The 27,217-nt window shown below is 42.2% G+C and overlaps 1 protein-coding gene across 1 annotated transcript in view; it reads left to right on the top strand.

Annotated features, from left to right (window-relative positions):
- The window catches only part of LOC131434038 (JNK-interacting protein 3), a 520,973-nt gene that overhangs the window by 275,247 nt on the left and 218,509 nt on the right, over nt 1-27,217 (top strand). Inside the window, exons 4-5 of the mRNA XM_058600669.1 lie at nt 24,460-24,517; nt 24,571-24,844. Of these exons, the coding sequence (XP_058456652.1) occupies nt 24,460-24,517; nt 24,571-24,844 (332 nt within the window). The remainder of the gene's footprint in view (nt 1-24,459; nt 24,518-24,570; nt 24,845-27,217) is intronic.

The following is a 27,217-nucleotide window of genomic DNA, read 5'->3' as shown; positions in this document are numbered from 1 at the left end:
TGCGAATTTAGACTTGTTCAGGCTTGCTGTCATGCCGGCGTCTCGTAGTCTGAGGAATACGCGTTTGAGATGGTCCAAGTGTTCCTCAACCGTGGATGAACTGATAAACAGATCATCCAAATAATTTTCAGTAAACCGCATCACATCATCGCCTAAAACAACATCCATAGCGCAACTAAAACTTTCGCCAAATGGGAAAACATTGAACATTCGGCGTTCTGGTTTGATCGTTATGTGCCAGTAGGAAGCAACTAAATCAATGGTCCAAAAATATCGAACGCCTTTAAATTGCTGAAGGATTCGTTGTATGTCTGGAGGTTTCTCATTGTCCCGAATTAAGACCTAACTCAACCTGCGTGCATCGAGACACGTACGGACATCTCCACATTTTTTTGTAGTAACCACTAAAGGGAGCACATATTGTGTTGCTGCCCTTGAGATAATACCCCATTCTTCCATCTGCTTTATCTGCTCCGATACTTTTTCCATAGTTCCACTGGCCCGAGTTTTGCTTCACAATTTTTAAAGCTCCTGTTTTACTGAATTTTAATTTGTTTTTGCATTGTGACGATTCTGAATTATTGTGCGTTTATTAGTTCATAACCGCCATGTTTCTGTATAATCCGTTTTCGCAACCGAGTTACTGATTCAACCGTGTATTAGACTATTTTTCGGGTATCGCACTTCTCACTTTGAGTTCTATTGTGTGCTAACACTAAACAATAACATCTATCGAATTTGCGCTGTGCTATCGAATTGGATGTGTGACAACTGTGTCGACTTATTTGATAATTCGCATCTCCGCTCTATAACAAAAATAGCTGATGAAAAGTCAACTCTAACTATGCTAACGGCTGCTATAAACAACCTACAAACTGAACTGAAACATTTATCGAAACCAGATGCTCCTGATTCTACAGCTGTTAACAATCGATGATTTCGTTCGTTGCAACTTTTTGGAGCTGCTTTCTCGGTTTATCGTGCTGATCGCAATTCTACCAACAGATCTCGCAGTCGTGGTGGTGGAGTTTTGATAGCTGCTTCCGCTACACTTACCTCAAGTGAGGCCATTCTGGATTGCTTAACGTTTGAGTCTGTCTGGACTAGGATATCTGCTCCAACTAAGAATTACTTTATTGGAGTTGTTTACATCCCTCCGGAAAAGCGTCATGATTGTGGTATTATGCAACAACTTCTCGATGCTATCGAACGTGTTTCGTCTCAGTCAAATGGTAACGATGTGATTATTGTTCTTGGGGATTTCAATCAACCCGGTCTCAGCTGGATATCGGATTATGGTTACGCTTACCCTGACCCTATGGCCTCGACAACGACCACCGCCAGCCGAATTCTCTTAGATGGACTTGCCTTGAATGGACTTCATCAAATTAGTACGGTTTCGAATCACCAATCACGATTTCTTGATCTGGTGTTTGTTAACGACGATGGTTTATCCGAATGCACTGTCTTTTTTTTCTACAAGGTGAAAAGCATTTACGCACGGAGTGTTGGACTCTCCAGAGGACTACCCAACTGTTAATTGGAACTACTAACTAAAACACCTTGGATCTCCAACTCTACCTCCACGGCACCACCGCTAGGTATTACGTCGGGGTGGATGGCTATTGGTGCTCACAGCACCCTCTCTTTTTTCTACAAGGTGAAAAGCATTTACGCACGGAGTGTTGGACTCTCCAGAGGACTACCCAACTGTTAATTGGAACTACTAACTAAAACACCTTGGATCTCCAACTCTACCTCCACGGCACCACCGCTAGGTATTACGTCGAGGTGGAAGGCTATTGGTGCTCACAGCACCCTCTCCAGATTTATGCAGAATGGGGATCAGCATCCTGCTCTCGAGGGATCGACCAGTTGGATGACGAGGTCGGTCCAGTGATGCCGGCTGGATGGTAAATTCCGGTTCACTGGCGCCTCGACGACCCACAACTGATGCTACGTTGCGGAACTACTCGACTAGTCTCCGCCAAAAGATCTAGTCTACACCGAAGGAGGGCTCCCCGACGAGGGAAGTTCTCCCGACCCGACGCTTACGGCACGTGTGTATGACCGGACCGAGAGGATGTCTAAGGCAATCCAATGATTCCGGTTGGAGCGTGACTTCCGGTTCACTGGCGCTCAGACGATCCTAGCGGTACCACGCGATGATCTTCTCATCTAGTCCCCGACAAAAGATCTACACTATTTCGACGGAGAGTTCCTCGGCGAAGGAAGTTCTCCCAACACCGAGTTCTGTGTTACACCACACGGGACACCCGAAGGAGTGCCGAGGTCGGTCCGGCGATTCCGGATGGAGCATGGCGGTTAGAGATGGCGCCTCGACGACTCGAATCGGTGTCGTGGCGACTGCTCGACTAGCCCCCGCCGAAGGATCTAGCCTACACCGACGCAGAGGTCCCCGACGAAGGAGGCTCTCCCCAAACCGACGCTTTCGATACCCGTCAATGCCCGACCGAGAGGTTGCCTGGGTCGATCCAGTGATTCCGGTTGGAGGATAGCTTCCGGTTCACTGAAGCCCCGACGATTCTAACAGTTTTACGTACTACTTGTCTAGTCCCTGACGATGGATCTAGACTACTACGACGAAGAGCTCCCCGGCGAAGGAGGTTCTCCCGGACCGACGTTTATTCGCTGATTCCTCTTGAGCCTACTACGGTTGCACGCGTCTAGCGATCGCGGCTGCCTGTTGTTGTTCCGCACTCCATTTCCGCTGCAATATGCCCGCAATTTGGGATGCCGCGATCAAAACTGCGTTCCAGTTCTCTACGCAGTGGCACATTCTCTGGATCAGGTCAATGCCGCATGCCTCCAGTAGCTCACTCCTTTGTGCCGCGAAACGGGAACATGCGAATAAGACGTGTTCTGCCGTCTCAATCTCGTCTGGGTAGCCAGGACATACAGGGGATGTCGCGTGACCGAACCTGTGAGGGATTGCGTCAGGCCGAAGTTCACTTCTCCGCGAGGTCTAACTAACCAACTCGAGACCCTAGGTATGAGCCGATGTGTCAATCTACCCTTGGTTGAGCTGTCCCACTCTTGTTGCCATCTGTGTAGAGAAGCGACATTGGAGGCCCTACGGGCGTTCCTGTCTCCTCGCATGCTGTAGCACTCCGCGTCTTCCTTCACTATCAGACCGATAGGCATCATACTTGCAACCACGCAGGCCGCATCCCTCGATACAGTGCGGTATGCACTGTTCACGCGAAGACACATCAGTCTATGCGTACTCTCCAGCATCTGTGCGTTGCGTTCCACATTCAGTGCCGACGCCCATACCGGGCTGCGATTGCTTTTGTTTGTCGTCAAGCATTACATCCAATTGCTTCAGTGATCTCTTGGAGGGGATCACGCAATCTCCGGCATGATCCAACGCCTCCTGTTCCGATTTGCGGTTGTTTACCACCATCACCTCTGTTTTGTGGTGCGCGAGTTGCAATTTCCTGCTACGCAGCCAGTCCTCTACCAAGCAGATTGAGTGTGATGCACTCAGTTCGACCTCTTCGATGGATTCGCCGTAGACTGTTAGTGTGACGTCGTCCGCGAACCCGACTATCTTGACACCCGGAGGGAGCCTCAACCTCAGTACTCCATCGTACATTATATTTCACAGAATCGGGCCCAAGATAAATCCCTGTGGCACTCCAGCCGTGATTGGAGTGTTACGTGTGCCATCGTCGGTCTCGTAGAGCAATACTTGGTTCTGGAAGTAGCTTTCCAGAATCTTGTACAGCCCTTCTGGTACTACCAGTCGAAGTAGGGAATCAGCAATGTCTGCCCAACAAGCACTATTGAACGCGTTCTTAACGTCTAGCGTTACTACCGCACAGTAGCGGATTCCTCGTCGTTTGCGCTGGATAGCTACCTCCACCGTGGTTACCACCGATGTTATGGCGTCCGCCGTCGACCTGCCTCTGCGAAACCCGTACTGCTGGCTGGACAGTCCTCCTGCCTCCTCTATGAAGGTAGATAGCCTGTTGAGGATGATTGTCTCAAGGAGCTTTCCCACAGTGTCTATCAGACAGATTGGTCTATACGCCGATGGGTCCCCTGGGGGTTTCCCAGGTTTCGGTAATAGTATCAACCTCTGTCTTTTCCAAATGTCTGGGAACATATGCTCATCCAGACATCTCTGCATGACCTCCCTGAACATGTCCGGTTTTGTCATTATAGCCGCCTTTAGAGCACGGTTCGGGATACCGTCTGGCTCCAGGGTTTTCTTTGTATCGAGCGATCTCGCCGCAGTGAGCAACTCCTCGTTCGTTACATTTTCAACTTCGTTCGCTGGTAGCGGGGCTGGCTGTCAGGAGGACGTGTCGTGGTGGGGAAAGAGAACCGTTATGATTTCCTTCAACCTCGCCGGACTACGTTCAGGGAGTGCAGCGCCCCTCACGTTTTAGCCATTACCATCCTGTAGGCATCGCCCCATGGGTTGGAGTTGGCTCCCCCACATAGCTGGTCGAAACAGGCTCTTTTGCTTGCCCTGATGGCCTTGTTTAGTGCTAACTTCGCCGTTTTGAATGCCGTGTGTCTCTCCATCCTCATCTCCGCTGATCGAGCTATTTGCATCCTTCTTCTAGTCCTGAGGCAGGATGCGTGAAGGCGTGCAATTTGCTCGTTTTACTAGTAGACCGGTAGTCTGTTGGTCCTCGGTTGGGCCTTTCTAGGTATGGTTGCGTATCATGCCCGTGACAAGATAGCGACCAACTCGTCCCCTGTCAGGTTCGCGTCGTGCTCCTCCAATTCAAGGGCAGCGCAAGCGTTTCGCGGTCGAAGTTGGCTACCTTCCACGCTAAAGTTCTGGGAGTATTACTCCTCCTTGTGCTTCCCACCAATTGACCGATCGTGTAGCGAATGGCTAGATGGTCGCTATGGGTGTAGCCACCATCAACTCTCCAATTAAGATCTCCGGCTAGGTCGGGACTAGAGAAAGGCAGTTCGATATACGACTCGACTCCGTTCCGCTGGAAAGTACTTTTCAGACCATCATTCGCTAACACGACGTCTAACTTGGCGAGGGCCTCCAGTAACGTCTGTCCTCTCCTATTGGTATAGTGGCTGCCCCAAGCCGTTGCCCAGGCGTTGATGTGTTGATGTCTCCGGCTATCATCACCGGCTTCCGACCCACCAGGTCTGCGGTCAATCTGTCGACCATCCGGGTGAACTGGTCTATTGACCATCTCGGTGGAGCGTAGCAGCTACAGTAATACACTCCGTTTACCTTTGCTATGGCTACTCCCTCCGCTTGCGTTTTCGCCACCTCTTGCACTGGGTATCGACCAGTCGTCAAGATCGCCACAGTCTTGGATTCGTCCGACACCCAGTTCCCGTTATCTATCGGTGTGTGATAGGGAACCAAGAGACTCGCGACATCAATGCCCCATTCCAACGTTTGTTTACATTTGGAATGGATTGTTTGTTTATGTTACCGTCGAATAAATCATCAATTCACAGTGATACCGATTACATATTTACACGAAATTCTGCCAACGAATAGTAGAATATACGTGCATTTAATAACCGTAATTAGTGACTCATTTCGTTTAAGTGCGGTAAAGTTATTAGCAGATCCAGATCTAACAGTCGCGTAGTGCATTGAAAGATACACAATAGCACTGTATCTCCTTTTTGTTCTTCAGGCCTGTGTGCCTCCGCTGAGTGAAGAAGCGGTGGAAGACTAATAACCGATTACCTATGACATCGGTCACTTGTAATGTGTGTGCTTTAAAAATTGTGTCTGAAAATGATAGAGTTTACTGCTTTGGCGGCTGTGAGCAGATTCTCCATATAAAATGCTCGGATATCAGCGCGGCTGGCATTTGTGCTTTGCGGGAGAATGTTGCTTTAAAGTATATGTGTTTTGCGTGCAGACGTAAACAACGTGTCTATAAAACTCGAACAACGCTTCGAAACGAAAATCTTAACAGCGATCAAGCAAACGCTTGCTAACGAACAAATTTCAAACTCCAATGTCTCGGTCACTTTAAATATTCTTAGTTCTGCTACATCTTCCAAGAAGTCGTACGCTTCAGTGACAAAATCTCACATGCAAAACTCAAAACGGAAAGCAACAGAAAATCTAACCGACGAAGAAGAAGGTGGTTTATTAAGATCTGGTAAAAGACGTTTAATGTGTGATAAACAAAATAACGATCCAGCTAACACTCTTGAAAAATCGCCAACTAAACTGCGAAGCCCTGCTAAGCCTGCCCTGTCTAAAACTAGAGTTGTCGCAAAATTAGAACAGTCCGTTTGATTTAAGCCAAAGAATACTCAAACTGCAGATTTTACTATGCGCGATATACAAAACAAGCTTGATCCTGTCAAATTCGCAGTAAGGAATGTCCGCCACCGAGGCAGTGGTGAGGTTACAATACGTTGTGATACCAAAGAAAACGCTGTAATATCATCCGGTCAGGTAATGCCAAAATGGGTATATGTCCCACCGAAGCCTCTCTAGATACTGCACACACTGAAAACGATCTGCATTTGCAGTTTGCTTCCGAACGCAATTCTCTCGTTCTCGTCGATAGTGCAGACTCTCCATTGCAGCCAGCGCGTGATCCTGAATGCATCGACGTGACTACCACCGAAAGCTGCTCTGTTGTACTACCACCAAAAGAACATCTCGAACGCGAACTAAAATTCTACTACCAGAACGTGAGAGGGCTACGTATGAAGATTGACGAATTGTTTAGTGCTGCTGCAGAAATAGATTACGATGCTCTTATTTTAACTGAGACGTGGTTAAATAATGAAATCAACTCTGTTCAATTGTTTGGCTCGATTTATACGGTCTACCGTATGTATCGCGATCCCGCAAGTACTAGGAAAAAACGTGTTGGAGGTGTTCTCATCGCTGTTTCCAATCGGCTGTCATCCAAACGTATATCTGACATCAATCACACCCTCGAACAACTCTGGGTAAATATCCGTTGCCGTAACGCATATATAAGTTTAGGTGTAGTTTATATTCCCCCTGACTCCGCCGATAATGTAGACGTTATTCAAAATCACATTGATTCTGCACTTAACATCGTTAACAATACTGATCATCGAACCGCACATTTGCTATTTGGGGACTATCCAACCTGGGCTCGTCTGGAAGGATACGTAATCCGGATTTGCTATCCCAGACCTATCTGAATCAACTTTAACAAGGCCGAACGTCACTCTATTGGATGGCATGTCCCTATTGAATATGCTGCAATTGAGTACTGTGAATAACATGCGGAACCGCACATTAGATCTTCTTTTCGTTAATGAGGAAGCTGTGAAGAATTGTTTCGTTTCAGAAGCACTTGAGCCATTGGTTGCTGTTGACACCAATCATCTTCCGCTTTCTGCTACTTTGATTTTACCCTCAACTAGTTCGTTTTGATGAGGTGCATGAAAATAGGTTGTTCAATTTTTCTAAAACTTACTTTTCCGGGCTTAACGACGCACTCCGTTTAATCGACTGGGACTCTATTCTCGATAATGCTACCGATGTGGATGTTGCTGTAGACAGTTTCTCCAATGTTTTAAGCCAACTCTTCGTGGTTCATGTCCCTGCGCCCCGTCCTCGTTTGAAACCACCTTGGAGCAATCGACACCTACGTGACCTCAAAAGATTAAGAGCGGCTGCACTTCGTCGTTACATAAGTCGACGGAACCCAATCACAAAAAGAAATTTTTCTCAAGCCAGTAACAACTATCGATCGTATAACCGCTTTCTCTACTCAAAACACGTGGAACGAACTCAGTCAAATTTGAAACGGAATCCAAAGCAATTTTGGTCTTTTGTTAATGGTAAACGCAAAGAGAATGGATTTCCTTCCTGTATGTTCCTTGAAAACGAAACTTCAAACACCATAAGTGACACATGTAATCTATTTGCAAAACGTTCAACTCCGATTCGGCAAACTCTACTCAGGTTGAATGTTGCATACAAAACGTACCCCGAGGTGTTATACATGTCGACAATATTCGTTTTTCTGATGAGGATATTATGGTGGCAATTAACAAGTTGAAATCCTCTACATCGGCAGGGCCAGATGGGATTCCATCTATAATCCTGAAAAGATGTTCAAGGGTATTGTGTGCACCTCTGAGAATAATTTTCAACCTATCATTGTCGCAGTCACGATTTTCTTTGAACTGGAAAAATCATTTATGTTTCCTGTATTCAAAAAAGGAGACAAACAAGATGTTACAAATTACCGAGGTATAACTTCACTCTGTGTCGGATCTAAGCTTCTTGAGATTTTAGTTTTAGACGTCCTATTTCGTGAAACAATGCCGTATATCTTGAAGGATCAGCATGGTTTTTTCCCAAACAGATCGACTATCACCAATCTGACACAATTCTGTTCTTATTGTATTAAAAATATGGAAACAGGATCACAAGTTGACACAATATACACGGACCTCAAAGCTGCGTTTGATCGAGTAGATCATACACTATTACTAGCAAAACTTGAGCGTTTAGGAGTATCATCAGCCGAGTTCTGTCTGTAAAGCTTGGAAACGTTGAGTCATACAACTTCATCAATATGTCGGGTGTTCCTCAAGGAAGCAACCTCGGTCCATTACTTGTTTTGCTATTTTTCAATGACGTTTCTCTCGTCATACCACCAGGATACAGACTTATGTATGCGGATGATTTGAAATTATTTCTTGTGGTACGATCAACAGCAGATTGCGAGGAACTTCAGCGGTACTTAAACAATTTCTGTAATTGGTGCAATCTCAACTTCTTGACTATAAGTGTGTCTAAATGCTCGGTAATTTCTTTTACACGTAAGAAAAGCCCAATACTTTGCGACTGTATTTGATAAATGTGGACTGTTTGCTAGATATTTCGCCAGTGTTTTTTCATCTCACTCACCATCTGCTATTGAGCTTGAAAACGCTGCCCGTGATGTTCCTGCTGATGTCATCGATATGGATGTTTTTGTTATCTCAGAACAAATGGTACCTTCTGCCATCCGGAATGTGAAATCCGTATTTGCATCAGGTCGAAGCGCAATGCCTTCTGCAATTTTGAAAAAATGTTCGGATATTTTAGCAGTCCCACTAACATATATCTTCAATTTGTCGCTCCAGCAACAAACATTCCCTACTGATTGGAGAAATTCCGTTATGTTCCGGGTTTATAAGAAAGGTGACAAGTGTAACGTTGTCAATTACCGAGGAATCACGTCGCTGTGTGTTGAATCTAAGATCTTTGAATCACTCATCAATGCAAATCTTTTGTCAACTTGTCATTATATAAGCAATTGCCAGCATGGATTCTTTCCCGGTCGATCGGTTGAGACTAATCTAGTTAGTTTCACGTCTTATTGCACCGAGCAAATGTCTAAAAAATACCAGATTGATGTGATTTACACAGACCTTAAGGCTGTGTTTGACTCAGTTAATCACGAAATTTTACTTACTAAGCTTACCAAGCTAGGTTGCTCGATTCGATTTTGTCAATGGCTTCGATCATTTCTCGTCAACCGTCAAGTTGTTGTACAAATTGGAAGCACGGTATCTAATTCATTTACTAACAGTTCCGGAGTTCCTCAAGGAAGCACACTTGGACCACTTCTTTTTTTGCTGTTTATTAACGATGTTGCCTTTGTGTTAAGGCATGGTGAAAAGCTATTGTTCGCCAATGATTTGAAAATATTCCTCGTTATTCGCAAAAAAGCTGATTGCCAAGAATTGCAGCATCTTGTTGATATGTTTTATGAATGGTGTGTACGAAACATGATGGTTCTCTGTGTTATAAAAAGTTATGTTATCAGCTATTATCGTACGAGAAACAAACTTAGTTTCAATTATACTGTGGCTGGCACTGAACTGCAACGTGTTGACCACATCAAGGATTTAGGTGTTATTCTGAATGAGAAACTAACATACACTCGTCATCTTGCGGCTACGATTGACAAAGGATATCTGTTACTCGGATTTATATTCAAAATCTCAAGAGAATTTCGTGATCCACTCTGTTTAAAGGCGCTATATTGTTCTTTGGTACGATCGCAGCTAGAATTTTCGAATGTTGTTTGGTGTCCTTACCACGTCACGTGGATTCAAAGACTTGAAGCTGTTCAACGAAAATTTGTACGTTGTGCATTACGTGAACTGCCCTGGAGCAACCCGTTAAGTTTACGCCGTACGATGATCGTCGTCAACTATTAGGACTTAAATCTTTAGCCGATCGACGACATGCATCACAAGCGATTTTCATATCTAAGCTACTACTGGCTGAATATGATGCTCCTAATCTTTTATCCCAAGTGAGCTTGTATGCTCCTACACGTATTATTCGACCGCGACCTTACCTGCAAACTGATCTACGCAATACCAGCTATGCTTCAACAGCCCGATTTTGGCAATGATCCGCCGCTTTAACGAGCTCACCGATTTGTTTGACTTCGTCACAACGTCATCTCAGCTTCGTCACAGGTTACTGTGGCACTAAGTTGTTCATAATTATTTTTATTCCGTTAATATAACTTGTTAGGTAGCTATTTGTAGCTCATTAAGACTTATTGTCAGATGAACATTATTAAAAAATAAATAAATCAATAAATAAATAAATATAGTAGTAGGGGATTGAGTAATGTTTCATGTTGAAGGGCGTATCGTCAGAGACGCAGATTTCGTGTTCGTATTTTGCTGTTAGTCCATGTCGATTTGAAAACACATCCCTAAAATCATTCAATAGTGCGGCCAATTGTTCGCGGTCGGTCGGTGTGAGGTCAGATTCACAGATGTCTACCGATGCTCCCTCAGTTTCTGGCGCTACTTGTTTTGCTATCGATTTAACTTCCTTCACTTTCTGAGCGATCGCTGGGCGAGAACATCAACTGGATTCGAGAATTTCCTACTTGTAGGAGTAGGTCTTTTGTGTCGTGACGAATTTAAGCACCAGTATCATGAAGAAACATTTCACCTAAAATTAAGTCGTAGTGCAGCTCCTTAATTACAACTAACATAAGACAGCTTCCACACAACTCGATTCGATTTGTGACGTGACAAAGATTTGCGCAGCTACCCGCTTGCTTTTGGTACCGATCGCTCCTCATATCGTCGTATTTGTCACTGGGAACTCATCCATGTCAACGCCCCCTTGGATCAACTTCTCGTACAAAGCTTGTGAGATGCAATTTATCTCACTTCCGGTGTCGATTATTGCCATCACTTCAAATTCAATTGTGGGGATAGTTAGTTGCTCACTGAGTGTTCGAGGTGTTCACTTGGTCTGGTCGAGTAGGCCATGGATAAACCAGTTGTTTATAAAATCTTCCCCCGGTATGCTGGTCCTCCGTTTGTAGGAGACCATAAGCTGAGCTGATGTCAATACTCGTCTGAAGGAGGTAGGACACATTGCGAGTAAAATGCCGACTTACCAAAAGCACTAAATCTCTCTTAGACGAAGCCATCTCCAGATACCTCGCTTTAGCAACCAAGGTGAGAAAGTAATCTGACATTATTCTATAAATTATTTCTACGATTTGGTTTCAATTTTTCTTTTATTTGTTTCCTGGACATAGTTAGATCCATTTTTTGGCAGTTTTCGTTATAAAAGCGCATCATTTGATTAATAGGAGTATTTTTGGCATAATTTGTTTTAAATTTTTTTCCAAGAATATTTGACGACTTCTGAGATGGCGACTAGGAGCATACAATTTTAGTTGTGAAAGCAATGATTCAGATTGTACTCGTTGAGAAATAATGTCGTTGATAAAATAAAGCATTCTAGCTTTGCGGCGTTCTTCGAGTGTTTGTAAGTTTATGAGCATACAGCGCGTTTCATACGATGGAAGATGAAATGTAGTCCAGTTTAGTCTACGAAGCGCATACAGTAGAAATTGTTTTTGAACAGATTCGATGCATTCTACGTGTACGGAGGTACATGGGTTCCATATTATGCTGTAGTATTCCAAAATTGGCCTGACGTATGTTGTATATAATAATTTTATTGTGTAAGGTCCTGAAAATTATGACTAAAATGTTTAATGAAGCCTAATATACTATTTGCTTTATTGACAATTGTATTAAAATGGTCCACGAAAGTAAGTTTCGACTCTAAAATTACGCCTACAGGTTGGTTTTCTAAATATATGTTAATAGTAGGAGACATGGGCCTCATTTGAGCCAAATCTTTTTCCCTGGAGCATTTTTTTAAGATTAGCAAAGAGCCAGTAGTCACTGAGGACTAAATCTGGTGAGTATGGGGGGTGGAGAAGCAGATCAAAGCCCAATTCGTTCAATTTAAACTGCTTTCTGAATCATCGACTCGTTGCTGTTTTTGTTCCATCGAAAGCAATCACGTCACCCACTTGGAAAAAACTTTTTGCATGCTCAATATTTCATGAAGGATAGCAAATACACTTCCATATGATATCTGTGTCATCTCAGCAATCTCACGGAGCTTCACTTTACGATACGAAATTATAATTTTTGTCACTTCACTCACATTTTCCGGTGTAACGGCTTCCACAGGTCTACCCGAGCGTTCCGCGTCATTTGTGTCGGTACGACCACGTTTAAACTCGGCGAACCACCGACAAATCGTTCAACATTTTTCAATCCATTGTTTCGCTTTTACGGTGTTTTACCCATTACAAAACAATGTTTTATCAAAACACGAAACTCGGTTTTTTTCATTTTTTAAACAAACTACAAAACGACTTTACTCCAACCTCGATAACTCAGCTGTTTCTGGTCGGATCGACTTAAAATTTTGACCCGTTTCAAGCAAAGGTTAGTACTCTAGAAAGACGTGGTTACTGGTTTACTACGAGCGCCATCTCTGCTTTAGTCTCGGGACTTATTGATTAATGTGTTACAGCATGTTTTATTTCCATAAAGTGCTTCATGTCGTCTGCAAATACAAGTACTTTTAGATTTTTGAGAAGGAAATGTCGTTCTTGTATGTATCTCGTACGCAGATAAAAGAATAGAGGGCCTAAATGTGAACCTTGGGGAACACCTGAAGTGACATTTATTGATTTGGAGTATGTGTTTTGATAGCGTACAATTTGTTTAGGTTTTGTGAGATATGATTCAAGCCATTCTAAAAGTTTTTGTTCAATGCCATATTGGTATGTCAATTCTGCCGAAAGCTTTGCTGAAGTCAGTATAGAGAGTTTCGACATAATTTCCATTGTCCATAGCTTCCAAAGTGAATGTAATGAATTCCAGGAGATTTGTTGACGTAGAACGACCTTTGAAAAAGCCATGTTGTTTTGGAGTTATGTAATTTTTTACTTGTTGAAATATTTTCCCATTGATAATTTTTTCAAATAATTTTGGAATGCTCGAGATAATGGCAGAAGAAGGAGGATTTCCATGTTTCTGGAAATATTCCTGTTCTTAGAGATAAGTTGAAGAGATGTTGTAATGGTGTTGTGAGCTTAATTGCTTCAAAAATATTGGTGCTATTCCGTCAGGTCCAGGTCCCTTTGCTGCGATGAGGTTTTCAAGTGCATTGAATATTTCTTGCTTTGATAATTGATACTTTGATATACTTTGGTCCAAACATTTTCAAATTCTTTGTGTTTATTTGTTTCAATTTTGTCGGATGAAAAGTCAGCACTTACTGCAATGAAGACTCCATTTCCAGATTTTTTGATGGATAGTGCTAAGCTACGGTCATGCCAGAATACGTTATAGTTATTTCCAAAAATTTCTTCGCATTTTACGCTTTCGTCCCAACTACTTTCAGTTCCAAGAATAACTGAGAAAGAAGATGATAAAATATTTTGTTAAATTTCCTTTAATTTGGCTGAGCTTTTCATGCGATTGAAATTCTGACAGTAGACAAGAATTTCAATCGCATTCTGTTGTGAATGCGAAGAAATTTGAGAATTTGAATGAAGTGTAGTGTCACTTACGTCATTATAGGATACTACCTCAATAGACGGCGAAAATTCGGCCTAGTAAAATTGTGTACGGCTTCCCGGATTAGTTGGAGTCGGCGAATGTGTTCACTTGTAAAAAATTTCCCATAAGAGTCCAGGTCGGCCAGCGCTTCCTTAGGTTTCATTCCATATTCCTGATGGACTTCGATGAAGATTCGTTGATGTGGTCAGGTGTGGTTGGACGGCCTTCTGATGCTAATAGCATTTTATACTAGTTGAAGTCATATCCTTTGAGCGCGGTGGCCCAGAAGTGTTCAAGAAAACATTGTACGAATCGGGCTAAATCGGTGAAAAGAAAACCGACTCCCCGAGACCAAATCTTAGCTTCCCTTCCAAACAAGAAAGCGCATACGGGAGCAGTTCGTTTGGGTTAACTGCTGTGCTGCTGAAATATCTCTCCGAGTTTCGAATAAATTCAACCGGGTGACATTCTTCTAGATTTCCATTGCATCGTGGTTTCACTGACATGCTGGCGGTTTGGTTCCGTCTACTTGAATCTGGATAAAGGCCGGGAGCGAGGAAAGCCCCCGGAGCGCGAAACGAGCCAAAAGTTGGCACATTGTTCTGGTTTTGCGACGGGCACGATTGACCGATTTGCAATGGGTGCGGGTGCGGCATACCTGCCGGGTGAAATGCGTTTAATTGACCTGGGCTTCCTGCGATGTACATTCCGAGCTGCGTATTTAAATGAGACCGGATCGGTTCGTCTATGTTAGGCCTCAGTTGTGCTGAATTTCCAGGCCAACCTATTCCATCGACCCGAGTATTCCTACTGTTTTCCATCTCTGTAAGACGTTGCTCTAGAGAGTTCACAACATTGGTCAATTGCTGTATCGTGGTTCTTAGATGTAGATCCGACCCACTCGTATCGACATTTCCATTCATTCCGTCTCTTGTTGTTGACTGATCGTTGTTTGTTAGATGTTCTTCTTCTTGTTCACCGTCGATTCGATCGCCACCAGCTACTAGATTAGGTGAACCACTGATTACGCCGGCGCAACTCACTATGGAATCTGAATTAGTAGAAACTCCGGGCACTTGACTACTTATGTCCGTGGGGTGAGTAAGGAACTGGAGATAATCCATCCGGTTGGGCAGAGGTACCCGCACCGTCCCTGTGGGTAGAGAGGGTGGCGGCTGTTGTTGTGGTGTTGACATCGTAGGGTAACCGTATGGATGAGTCATTTGTCTGTTGTTGGCCCGAGGCATTCCGTCGAATTGCACCTGCGAGAACATATTTATCCGCCTTGGACAGGAGCCTACAAAAATAGACCCAGTAGACCCGATGCGGCCACACGTATAGTTATGGAATGCTACTCACCTGCTAAAGGATTTCACAAAAGCCTTTCATAACAATAATAACTGGCTATACCGACTCTCTTATGAGCCGATTAGGTGATCATTCGACGGGCTTGATGTTTTATCGAAGTACAAACAATATGAGAATAATAAATTTTGTTTATCAACAACTTAAGTCGAGCTGACAGTTCGTAAGCTCATCAAAAAAAACTTTGGCCCTCTGGCGAAATACGCCAGGATTAACTATGATTGTTCAGTGGATCGTGTCCTCACTGTCGAGTTCTTCTGCCTCCTTTTTTCCACTATTATGTACTATTATTTTATCCCTATTAATATAATTTCTAGGTTAGGGTTTAAAGATCACGCGATTTTGTAAGTCTTTAATTAGTTTGCCTATACATCAGTATGTTGAAGAGACGTCGTCAACCTTTCTTTCTGCGGTGTGCACAACCACATTTCGCCGGAGCCGTAACACACGTAACACAGTACCACTTTAGGCACGGAGAATATTAGAAGTTTGCGATATAGTTCATTTAACTTTATTTCATTTCGGAGTTCGTCTCCGTGATCCTCGCTCTATTTCAGCCTTTCACTTTTCCATCCTTAGATCCTAACCTTACAATTTACCTCCGGCAATATCTTCTGACCGTTCTCTTCCTTTCACTTACTCCGAATCTCTAACTAAAAAACTCTAAAGCGTCTCTCACGTCCTACTCAAAACTCTCTCTCATTTTTTTGCTTCATTCTCTAGGGTGGTCACAACTTCCCCTGCCCAGCTAACACTCAGTCCTCATGTTGCTGACGTGCTGGCGATAATTGCGTCTCTGGTGCTCTCGTTTCCGGATGCCGGTAGTGAACTGGGGCGCTGTCGGTATGGCTTAAGAAGATTCAAGTGAAATATACCCCTCTCCTTTCCACTTACCGAATATACCAAAACAAAGACGTCTTGATGAAGAACCTTGCCGATCTTGTGGGGTCCTTCGTAAACGAGGAAAAATTTCTTAATAACTGCCTCTACGGCCGAAGAACAGGGATTTGCTTTGACCAAAACCAGATCACCTTCCTTCGGATAAACGGATTGCTTCGGAGCATCACGATTACGCCTTTCGTATTTTGTTCAGATCAACTTCCATGTCTGCTTCCTTCGGGAACCGTAGCAATCTTCTCGCCGGAGCGTCAACAGTTTATTGATGGTATCACCAGTACTCGATCCAGCCGGGTTTCTTGATACAGCGTCTGCCCACATGTTCTCTTCTCCTTTTATGTATACCACTTCAAAATCAAACTGCTGTATGAACAAAATCCACCGTTTAACAGTCGACACTTCTTCAGGAAAATTAATGCGCGATGGTCGGTCACGATAGTAAACTTAAATCCTAGAAGATATTGTCTCCACTTTGCTAAAGCCCAAACAACTGCCAAAGCTTCTAGTTCAGTAACGGTGTAATTCATTTCCGCTGGCTTCAGAATTCGACTGGCTTAGGAGAGAACTCGTTTATTTTCTTCATCGTCGAGTTGGAACAATACTGCGCCAATCCCAGAATACGAGCTGTCAGTCTGAACGAAAAACTTCTTGTCCTCGAAAGGGTAATCGAGCGAGGTGTACTTCAGAAATAGATTTTTTACTGTATTAAACTTCCTTCTGAACATTTCCTCACTTCCATGCGGTATTAGTCTTAAGTAGTTGGTATAGAGGCTGAGCATGTAGTGCGAAATTTGGCGTGAATCTCGCTACGTAGCTTGTTAGTCCGAGAAAACCCTTTAGTACGCGGTCATGGTTCAGGAAAATCGCGAACAGCTGACAATTTTCCTGGGTCAATAGCTATTCCATCTCTCCCCACAACATGGCCGAGAAATGATACCTGGCATTGTGCGAATTTAGACTTGTTCAGGCTTGCTGTCATGCCGGCGTCTCGTAGTCTGAGGAATACGCGTTTAAGATGGTCCAAGTGTTCCTCAACCGTGGATGAACTGATAAGCAGATCATCCAAATAATTTTCAGTAAACCGCATCACATCATCGCCTAAACAACATCCATAGCGCGACTAAAACTTGTGACAGCAGTATTTAGTCCAAATGGGAGAACATTGAAGATGTACGTACGGAAATCAAACATAAACCCTGTATACTTTCGGTGTTCTGGTTTGATCGGTATTTGCCAGTAGGAAGCAACTAAATCAATGGTCGAAAAATATCGAGCGCCTTTAAATTTCTGAAGGATTCGTTGTATGTCTGGAGGTTTCTCATTGTCCACCTTATTCAACCTGCGTGCATCGAGACACGTACGGACATCTCCACATTTTTTTGTAGTATCGACTAAAGGGAGCACATATTGTGTTGCTGCCCTTGAGATAATACCCCATTCTTCCATCTGCTTTAGCTGCTCCGATACTATTCCCATATAGTAGTAGGGGATTGGGTACTGTTTCATGTTGAAGGGCGTATCGTCAGAGACGAAGATTTCGTGTTCGTATTTTGCTGTTAGTCCAGGTCGGTTTGAAAACACATCCCTGAAGTCATTCAATAGTGCGGCCAATTGTTCGCGGTCGGTCGGTGTGAGGTCAGATTCACAGATGTCTACCGATCCTCCCTCAGTTTCTGGCGATACTTGTAAGCGGTTGATTTCACTTCCTTCACTTTCTGTGCCATCTTTAGGCGAGAATATCAACTGGATTCGAGAATTTCCTACTTGTAGGAGTAGGTCTTTTGTGTCGTGACGAATGTGAGCACCAGTATCATGAAGAAACATTCCACCTAAAATTAAGTCGTAGTGCAGCTCCTTAATTACAAATAAGACAGCTTCCACACAACTCGATTCGATTTGTGACGTGACAAAGATTTGCGCATCTACCCGCTTGCTTTTGGTGCCGATCGCTCCTCATATCGTCGTATTTGTCACTGGGAATTCATCCATGTCAACGCCCCCTTGGATCAACTTCTCGTACAAAGCTTGTGAGATGCAATTTATCTCACTTACGGTGTCGATTTTTGCCATCAAGTCAAATTCACCGATTCGAACGGCTATTTTTGGCGAGGTTTTGTATGATACCCGTTCCATCTCTGATGCTCCCTCCTCCTCAAGCAATTCCCTCGATCCAACGAAAATACTAGCTGATGTTATTTGGTCAACCTTGATTTCCGGTTGATTCCCTTCGGATTCTACTGTTGCCGACCTAACTTCGCGGGGAGTCTGTCTGCCGGGCGCGGGATCAACCCTGTGGTGTTCACTTGATCTGGTCGAGTACGCCATGGATAAACAAGTTGTTTATAAAATCTTCCCCCGGTATGCTGGTCCTCCGTTTGTATGAGACCATAAGCTGAGCTGATGTCAATACTCGTCTGAAGGAGGTAGGACACATTGCGAGTAAAATGCTGACTTACCAAAAGCACTAAATCTCTCTCAGACGGGGCCATCTCCCGATACCTCGCTTTAGCAACCAAGGTGAGAAAGTTATCTGACATTTTGATTCCGTTCCGTGAATCGTAAGTGCCGTGCATAAGTTCTTCCTTTATCTGTCTTTGAGCACGGTGGCCCCAGAAGTGTTCAAGAAAACATTGTACGAATCGGGCTAAATCGGTGAAAAGAAAACCGAATCCCCGAGACCAAATCTTAGCTTCCCCTTCCAAACAAGAAAGTGCATACACTTACATGCTGGCGGTTTAGTTCCGTCTACTTGAATCTGGATAAAGGCCGGGAACGAGGAAAGCCCCCGGAGCGGGAAACGAGCCAAAAGTCGGCATACTGTTCTGGTTTTGCGACGGGAACGATTGACCGATTTGCAAAGGGTGCGGGTGCGGCATACCTGCCGGGTGAAATGCGTTTAATTGACCTGGGCTTCCTGCGATGTACATTCCGAACTGCGTATTTAAATGAGACCGGGTCGGTTCGTCTATGTTAGGCCTCTGTTGTGCTGAATTTCCAGGCCAACCTATTCCATCGACCCGAGTATTCCTACTGTTTTCCATCTCTGTAAGACGTTGCTCTAGAGAGTTCACAACATTGGTCAATTGCTGTATCGTGGTTCTTAGCTGTAGATCCGACCCACTCGTATCAACATTTCTATTCATTCGGTCTCTTGTTGTTGACTGATCGTTGTTTGTTAGATGTTCTTCTTCTTGTTCACTGTCGATTCGATCGCCACCAGCTACTAGATTAGGTGAACCACTGATTACGCCGGCGCAACTCACTATGGAATCTGAATTAGTAGAAACTCCGGGCACTTGATTATATATGTCCGTGGAGTGAGTAAAGAACTGGTGATAATCCATCCGGTTGGGCAGATGTATCCGCACCGTCCCTGTGGGTAGAAAGGGTGGCGGCTGTTGTTGTGGTGTTGATATCGTAGGGTAACCGTATGGATGAGTCATTTGTCTTTTGTTTGCCCAAGGCATTCCGTCGAATTGCACCTGCGAGAACATATTTATCCGCCTTGGACAGGAGCCTACAAAAATAGACTCAGTAGACCCGATGCGGCTACACGTATAGTTATGGAATGCTACCCACCTGCTAAAGGCTTTCACAAAAGCCTTTCATAACAATGATAACCTGGCTATACCGACTTTCCTATGAGCCGATTAGGTGATCATTCGACTTGATGTTTTATCGAAGTACAAACAATATGAGAATAATAAATTTTGTTTATCAACAACTTAAGTCGAGCTGACAGTTCGTAAGCTCATCAAAAAAAACTTTGGCCCTCTGGCGGAATACGCCAGAATTAACTATGATTGTTCAGTGGATTGTGTCCTCACTTTCGAGTTCTTCTGCCTCCTTTTTTCCACTATTATGTACTATTATTTTATCACTATTGATACAATTTCTAGGTTAGGGTTCAAAGATCACGCGATTTTGTAAGTCTTTAATTAGTTTGCCTATACATCAGTATGTTGAAGAGACGTCGTTCAACCTTTCTTTCTGCGGTGTGCACAACCACATTTCGCCGGAGCCGTAACACACGTAACACAGTACCACTTTTGGCACGGAGAATAATAGAAGTTTGCGATATAGTTCATTTAACTTTATTTCACTTCGGAGTTCGTCTCCGTGATCCTCGCTCTATTTCAGCCTTTCACTTTTCCTTCCTTAGATCCTAACCTTACAATTTACCTCCGGCCATATCTTCTGATCGTCCTCTTCCTTTTAATTACTCCGAATCTCTAACTAAAAAACTCTAAAGCGTCTCTCACGTCCTACTCAAAACTCTCTCTCTCATTTTATTGCTTCATTCTCTAGGGTGGTCACAATCTCTCACATTGATTGCTTATCCGATGCGATATCATGAATCCGATGGTGATTGAAAACTTCGAAAGGCTTGTCGAGCTCAATTCTCAGACCCGTTTTATGTCCTTGTATTTTGATTACATGTCTCAGAATATTAATCTTCCATCGTTTGTTTCCAACCGTGCTCATTTCTTGGATACTTCTGATTCTACTGTGTTTTTCGACATATCCATAAGAGAAGAGATTCGTGGAATTGCGGATCACATACGCCCTCAAGTAGCCCCTAATATTTTTAATTATAAATTTAGAACAGTCAACTGTGATAAGGTGTTTTACACTGACGGATCAAAAATCAACAGGTCCACAGGCTTCGGCATCTTCAATCAGAACATCACACCGTTTCGTACAAACTCAGTGATCCGGCTTCAGTTTACGTCGCAGAATTATCTACTATTCAGTACATCCTCGAGATCATTGAAACCTCGCCCAAAGACCATTGCCTCATTGTCACGGGCACTCTAAGCTCAATAGAAGCTCTCCGGGCAATGAAGCCAGAAAAGTATGCCCCAAATTTTCTGGGGAAAATACGGAAACACTTGCAAACTTTATCTGAACGGTCTTATTCACGGTCTTATTGTCCCGGGTTGGCGGTTCAATGCATAGAACGCTGGTCTTACAAGGCAGTTGTCGTATGTTCGAGCCCCGACCCGGAAGGATTCTTAGTGTCAGTCGGATCCATAGTACTACCCATGCAATGATTCTGTACACTAAGAATCGGCTGCGAAGTCTGTTGAAACAAAAAGGCCAAATTCCACAAAAGAAATGTAATGCCAGGACTTTGCTTTGCTTATTCATTATCGTTAGTCTTGTTCCCTTCGAATTGTTCTATTCTGGAAAATGAAAAGGCAGACCCATTGGCTATGGTGGGCGCATTAGAAGGTGACATTTATAAAAGATCAATCTGCTTCAACGAATTTTTCAGTATCCCTCGTCAGAAAACTCTCGAAAGTTGGCAAACTTCATGGAGAAATGGCGAACTGGTACGATGGCTACATTCCATTATCTCTAGGGTATCGACGAAACCTTGGTTCAGGGGGATGAACGTGAGTCGCGATTTCATTCGTGTTATGTCGCGGCTCATGTCAAATCACTACACTTTCAACGCACATCTCCGGCGTCTTGGGCTCGCGGAGAGCGGTCTCTGCACCTGTGGTGACGAATATCAGGACATCGAGCATGTCGTGTGGTCGTGCGTAGAGTATCGCAACGCCAGGTCGAAGCTACTGGAATCCCTTAGAGCCCGGGGTAGACCTCCTGAGGTTCCGGTCCAGGATGTGTTGGCGAGTCGGGATAGTCCATATATGCTTCTCATATTCCGTTTTCTCAAACACATTAATATCCAAGTGTAATGTGTTATTCCTCGCTTAGAAAGTATAATCTCCACCTATAGGTTCGATACTAACATCCGCTCGATTCTCTCAATCCTCGTCCCTGTCCACCATCTTCATTGGAACTAACAAGACCTTTTTTTTTGTCACTAACTTTTTCGTTCCCCCTTTCTCCGTCTCTTCATCATCTCGACGGTAACAAATTAGATCTCTGTAGTTTTCAGACATATTGTTTCCATACCCCGTTTTTACCTCGCGTTCCACAATATTTACTTTTTTTCATTCTCTTCCGTAACATCACCATCACCGCCCACGGAAGACCGCTCCAGTCGAAGACCAGCATGCGGGCTACCCGCCGGGCCTTCGTAGCCTGGGGGTGTTTCCCGCGGACCCACATGAACCGAAGGAAGCGGCTATAGATTTTTAACAACGCCATCTGGAAGACTCATGCAATACACAATTCACCGACCACTGCCGATCGCCAACTGAAAGCTGGATTTTCGAAAATCCGGGACGAAATAATCTAATGATACTATTCTAGTTTTAAGTAAGTCGTTAATTATGATTAGAAAATACTCTTGGCATCTTAGAGCTTAAGGTAGCGCTTCGCCGTGGTCAGGTCGAAGCGAGACAACTCACTGCTTCCTCTTGCTTTGTCGCCGAAATTTCACCCTAAATTGCAAATTTCTCCAATACTAAGCCGATTCACGAAAAATCAAAAACATACGATTGTAGGTAAATGATTTTACTATGCATTTGGCGAAAAATATCAGTTAGAAAGCTTTTCTTTCGCGAGATTTCGTGCGAGTTTTGTTAAACATTTTGTTTTATTTTTTCCTTTTCTCGCTATAAACAACTCGCATATGTAGGGATGTGCTACGTTTTCAACAAAGCGTCAAAGCTAGTAACGATGAAAATCATTACTGATTTCTCGTTCTATTGAAACATGAATAGTAATTATTTTACAAAGTAGTAACACTTACTTACATTTTCTACTCATCTATATTCAACGTTTACGCAGAGAGAACGGACAACGAAAACAAAAGAAATGTTGTTAGCGTCTACTGCATGTAGCATTTTGCACACCCCAATGCATGCGTTGACATTGTGTGCGTGCGAAAGAATAAGGAAAAACTCATTTATTTTTAAAACTCGCACGAAATCTTTCGATAAAAACGTTTATCAGGTACAGTTTATATACGAATCGATAGAAAAATTAATTATCTAGAATCGTATGTTCTTGGAATTTCCGTTTTCTTTACCGTTTTCTCGCAATTTTGGGTAAAGTGCGTGAAACCCCGGGATAGGCAGCGAACTCCCGTGACCACGGCGAAGCGCTACCTTAAGCAGGGAGCCTAAAAATATACTATATTATTGAATTAAAAAAAAATTTTTCTTCGCCGTGGCATCAACAATATATAGTACTTTGAACCTAATACATTTTTCAATATCATATTAGTATGTTGGTATTCATTAGTTAATCGAAACACTGTTTTCATCAAGCGATTCGCTATTATAAATAACATTAAATAAAATACATTTATTTTGTACGTGATCTTATAACTATTTCAGATTTGTTTGTATCAGTTCATCACTTTTATTCAATATAAGATAGATGGATATTGGTTGAACTCATGGAAGAGAAAGGAGTATAACATAAAATAAAATATAAACTGAAACTCAGATGGTCTTAATGAAATGATAAAGAAATCGTTTTTCATTTTATTTATGACCTATGTTTTAAATGAATTGTAATTGAAATATTGGAACCTCAAGACGAATCGAAGATAGAAATTGCATGAAACCTTAAAATTATTCCTTTCAATCTAAACGTGTACCAATCGATTAAGCATTCCATAAGATGTAGATATGAGCTCCTTTTTGAAGTTTTTGTCTTTATTAATGGTACTTCCAGACCAAATTTAGTTCGTATGTCCATAAATTAGTATGACGAATAAATTGAAATAGTTTTGAGCCCAACTTTAAAGATTTTTCTAAATCGGATCGGATAAAATCCATCAATTTTGTATGGGACCATAAGTTTGTTTCAATTTTAATTTATGTTTTGTTTAGGCTTTATTTTAGCTTCTCTATTCTTGATACTTTCGGAAACGGAATTCGGAAATCGGTGTAGCCGAAGTCAGTTGAATTCGCCTAATGGATTGTTAACCATTTCATTTGATTCGAATTTTTTTAAAATCAATGTAGCCATCTTACTGAATATCGGTAAAACTGAAATAGGTTTATTTAATCGTCGTCTCTCAAAATCTGTAAACCCGATAAACCCGATAAATTTATATGAAAATCTCCAGAACCGAAAGTCGGATCTGATTAAAAACCAAGCAGTTTTTATGGGACCTTAAGACCATGAGCGAATTATATACATATTGTTTATATTCATAAAAAAGGTAGAACACCCAAACCCTTCTCAGTTAAAAAATTAAAAATTAAAAACTTTTCATTGTTACGTAGTTCAGTGTTTTATCGATGCAATCGCCATGATAAAGTGTCTTTTTTTACAAAAGAAGAGTTTGATGAAGGGTAGGGGAGGGGGAGGGGAGGTTGAAACAGTTTATTGACATTAAACTATACGATCATTGAACCACTGCATATATATATATTTTTTTTGCAGGTATGGGCAAAGAGGTTGAAAATCTAATTATGGAAAATAACGAGTTGTTGACTACCAAGTATTTTCTTTCTCTTAATAAATTTTCAGAGCTTATGAGTTTCTTATTTCTAGAAATGCCTTGAATATTGTAAAAGACGATCTTATTGTCAAAGTCGATGAATTGACTGGAGAAATAGAAATTCTTCGAGAGGAACTAAACGCGGTAATACTTTCCAGAAACAAGTTGAAATCTAAGATTGAAGAATTGGAAGATGAGCTGAAGAAAACCAAAACTTTTGTTAAACAAACTTGTAATGAACAAGATGATGAAGGTGATATTCCTATGGCTCAAAGGAAGAGATTTACACGTGTAGAAATGGCTCGTGTTCTTATGGAAAGAAATCAGGTAAATTAGTTTGTTTGTCAAAATCGATGCAATCTTCAATTAAATCGATTCGCTTCCTGTATTAGTTAGTAAGTATAAATAGTTTAGTAAATGATGTATAGAAAATGATGTCTTAATGGTAATATAATATAATAATACAATACAATACAATGTATTGGTGAAGCCACCGTCAGTTCAAGGCATAACCAGTGGATGCAGGTAGACTTACAGTAGATCCGAATTTAATTATCAGATAGCTTTTATATAACTGCTGTTAAGAAGGTAAAATGGGTTTTGAGGACCCGGCGCCTTCCAGCGAAAACATCCGATAATATAATAATGAATTTCGCTGTACCAGATTAAACCTTCAGATTGGCAATTTACTCCTTCATCCAGTCATTCATTTGTAAGTCACCCTGACGGATTTATATATATATATATATATATATATATATATATATATATATATATATATATATATATATATATATATATATATATATATATATATATATATATATATATATATATATATATATATATATATATATATATATATATATATATATATATATATATATATATATATATCTATGTAGCACTCTCAGCGATTCTGCCTTTATCTCTTCAATCGATGAAAACGCTGTCCTTTCATGGGTCTCTTCAACTTTGGGAACAGGAAAAATCACACGGAGCGAGATCTGGTGAATAAGGAGGTTGGGACGTCGTTTAACAGCTCCTGAGCGATGGTAATGCGTTTGTTTTTTTGATCAAAACTCAGCAGGTTTGGAATGAATTTTGCTGCCACTCGTTTCATGCCCAAAACATTTGAAAAAATATGATGGCATGAGCCAACTGATATGCCAACTTCATCAGCAACTTCTCTAATAGTGATTCGGCGATCATCCATAATCATTTTTTCCACTTTTCCCACATTTTCATCGATTATTGACGTGCTGTGTCGACCGGAGCGTTCGTCGTCTTCAACGTCTTCGCGGCCATCTTGGAAACGCTTATACCACTCGTAAACACTTGTTTTTCCATAGCAGACTCACCGTAGGCTCTCTGTAACATTTCGCACACTTGGTTACACTTTATTTCATTTTTCACGCAAAATTTAATACAAATTCTTTGAGTCTTCAATTCTTCCATTGTTTAAACTAACAAAAATCGCCGAGCTCAAAAAAATACGTCTACACCAGCCGCTACAAGACAGAATGTAAACAATGAATACAGCTGAAACTTTCACCATACATTAAAAAAAAATTGGACCACCGGACTCTGCAGACTTTTTGAACAGACCTCGTATATATATATATATATATATATATATATATATATATATATATATATATATATATATATATATATATATATATATATATATATATATATATATATATATATATATATATATATATATATATATATATATATATATATATATATATATATATATATATATATATATATCTGAGAGGTCGCGGTCGACACTGCGTTCCAGTTCTCCTTACTGTGGCACTGTGGCATATCTGTTGGTCTAGGTTCTCTGGTGTACTTTCTCTGATACATACTGATAGCTGAATTACACGGCGTTGTGCGGAAATGTTTTGGGAAGGTTATGCTATGTTAACACTTGCAGAAATTAACATGTTTTAACGAACCGAACAGTTCACATTCAGATTACGCTATATGCATGATATATTGCATGTTATTTGCGGCAGCAGAGACCATGTCCAAAGGCTTGACGCCACTGTAAGTTGTAGTGCTCGTCTAGGATGTGGTGGGGTTTGACAGTGGGCTCTGTTGAACTTCTATAAAAAGCTGCAGGTATTCGTAAACAAACCCTACTATAGCGATCTAGTGCCGCTCAAAGTGCACAAACCCGTTGTCTCGTGTCCTGATACCCCCAAACTAAAAATCCCTACCCCATCTGTCCTAATACCAAGCCCTAATTCAAGGTATAATGCGACTCGTACTAAGGAATGAATCGTTTGAGGACTAGAAAATTCAAACCACTAACGAAGCTTGATGGGCACCTGGCGCCCCCATCAATACAGGGCTGTTGCCCAAGTCTAATCTTGCTCGGTAGGGGGAATCAGGGCGAGAGGGTAATGAATAAACCCCCAACTCGTGGAACCAAAATGAGGTAAACCCTCTTTGTGAGAAAGGGTTTGAATAGATCTTCACCCGCTAAACCGGGAGCGAAGCAGGATGGAACAGTGGTAGTCGACGAAACGAACGACAGCAATACGCTCGTGAACCAACCTAAGACCCTGGAGTCGGGGTCTGGTGAAGCTCTATCGAGTATGGCGGCGGTCGTAACGCAGCTCGATGCGATCATCGCTTTCATTAGCGAGAAAAGCAACATCAGCAAGGACCTCAAGTTGGACT

Source organism: Malaya genurostris, chromosome 3 (assembly GCF_030247185.1).
Source record: "Malaya genurostris strain Urasoe2022 chromosome 3, Malgen_1.1, whole genome shotgun sequence".
NCBI classification, from domain to species: domain Eukaryota; kingdom Metazoa; phylum Arthropoda; class Insecta; order Diptera; family Culicidae; genus Malaya; species Malaya genurostris.
This window is presented reverse-complemented; position numbering and strand designations above follow the sequence as displayed.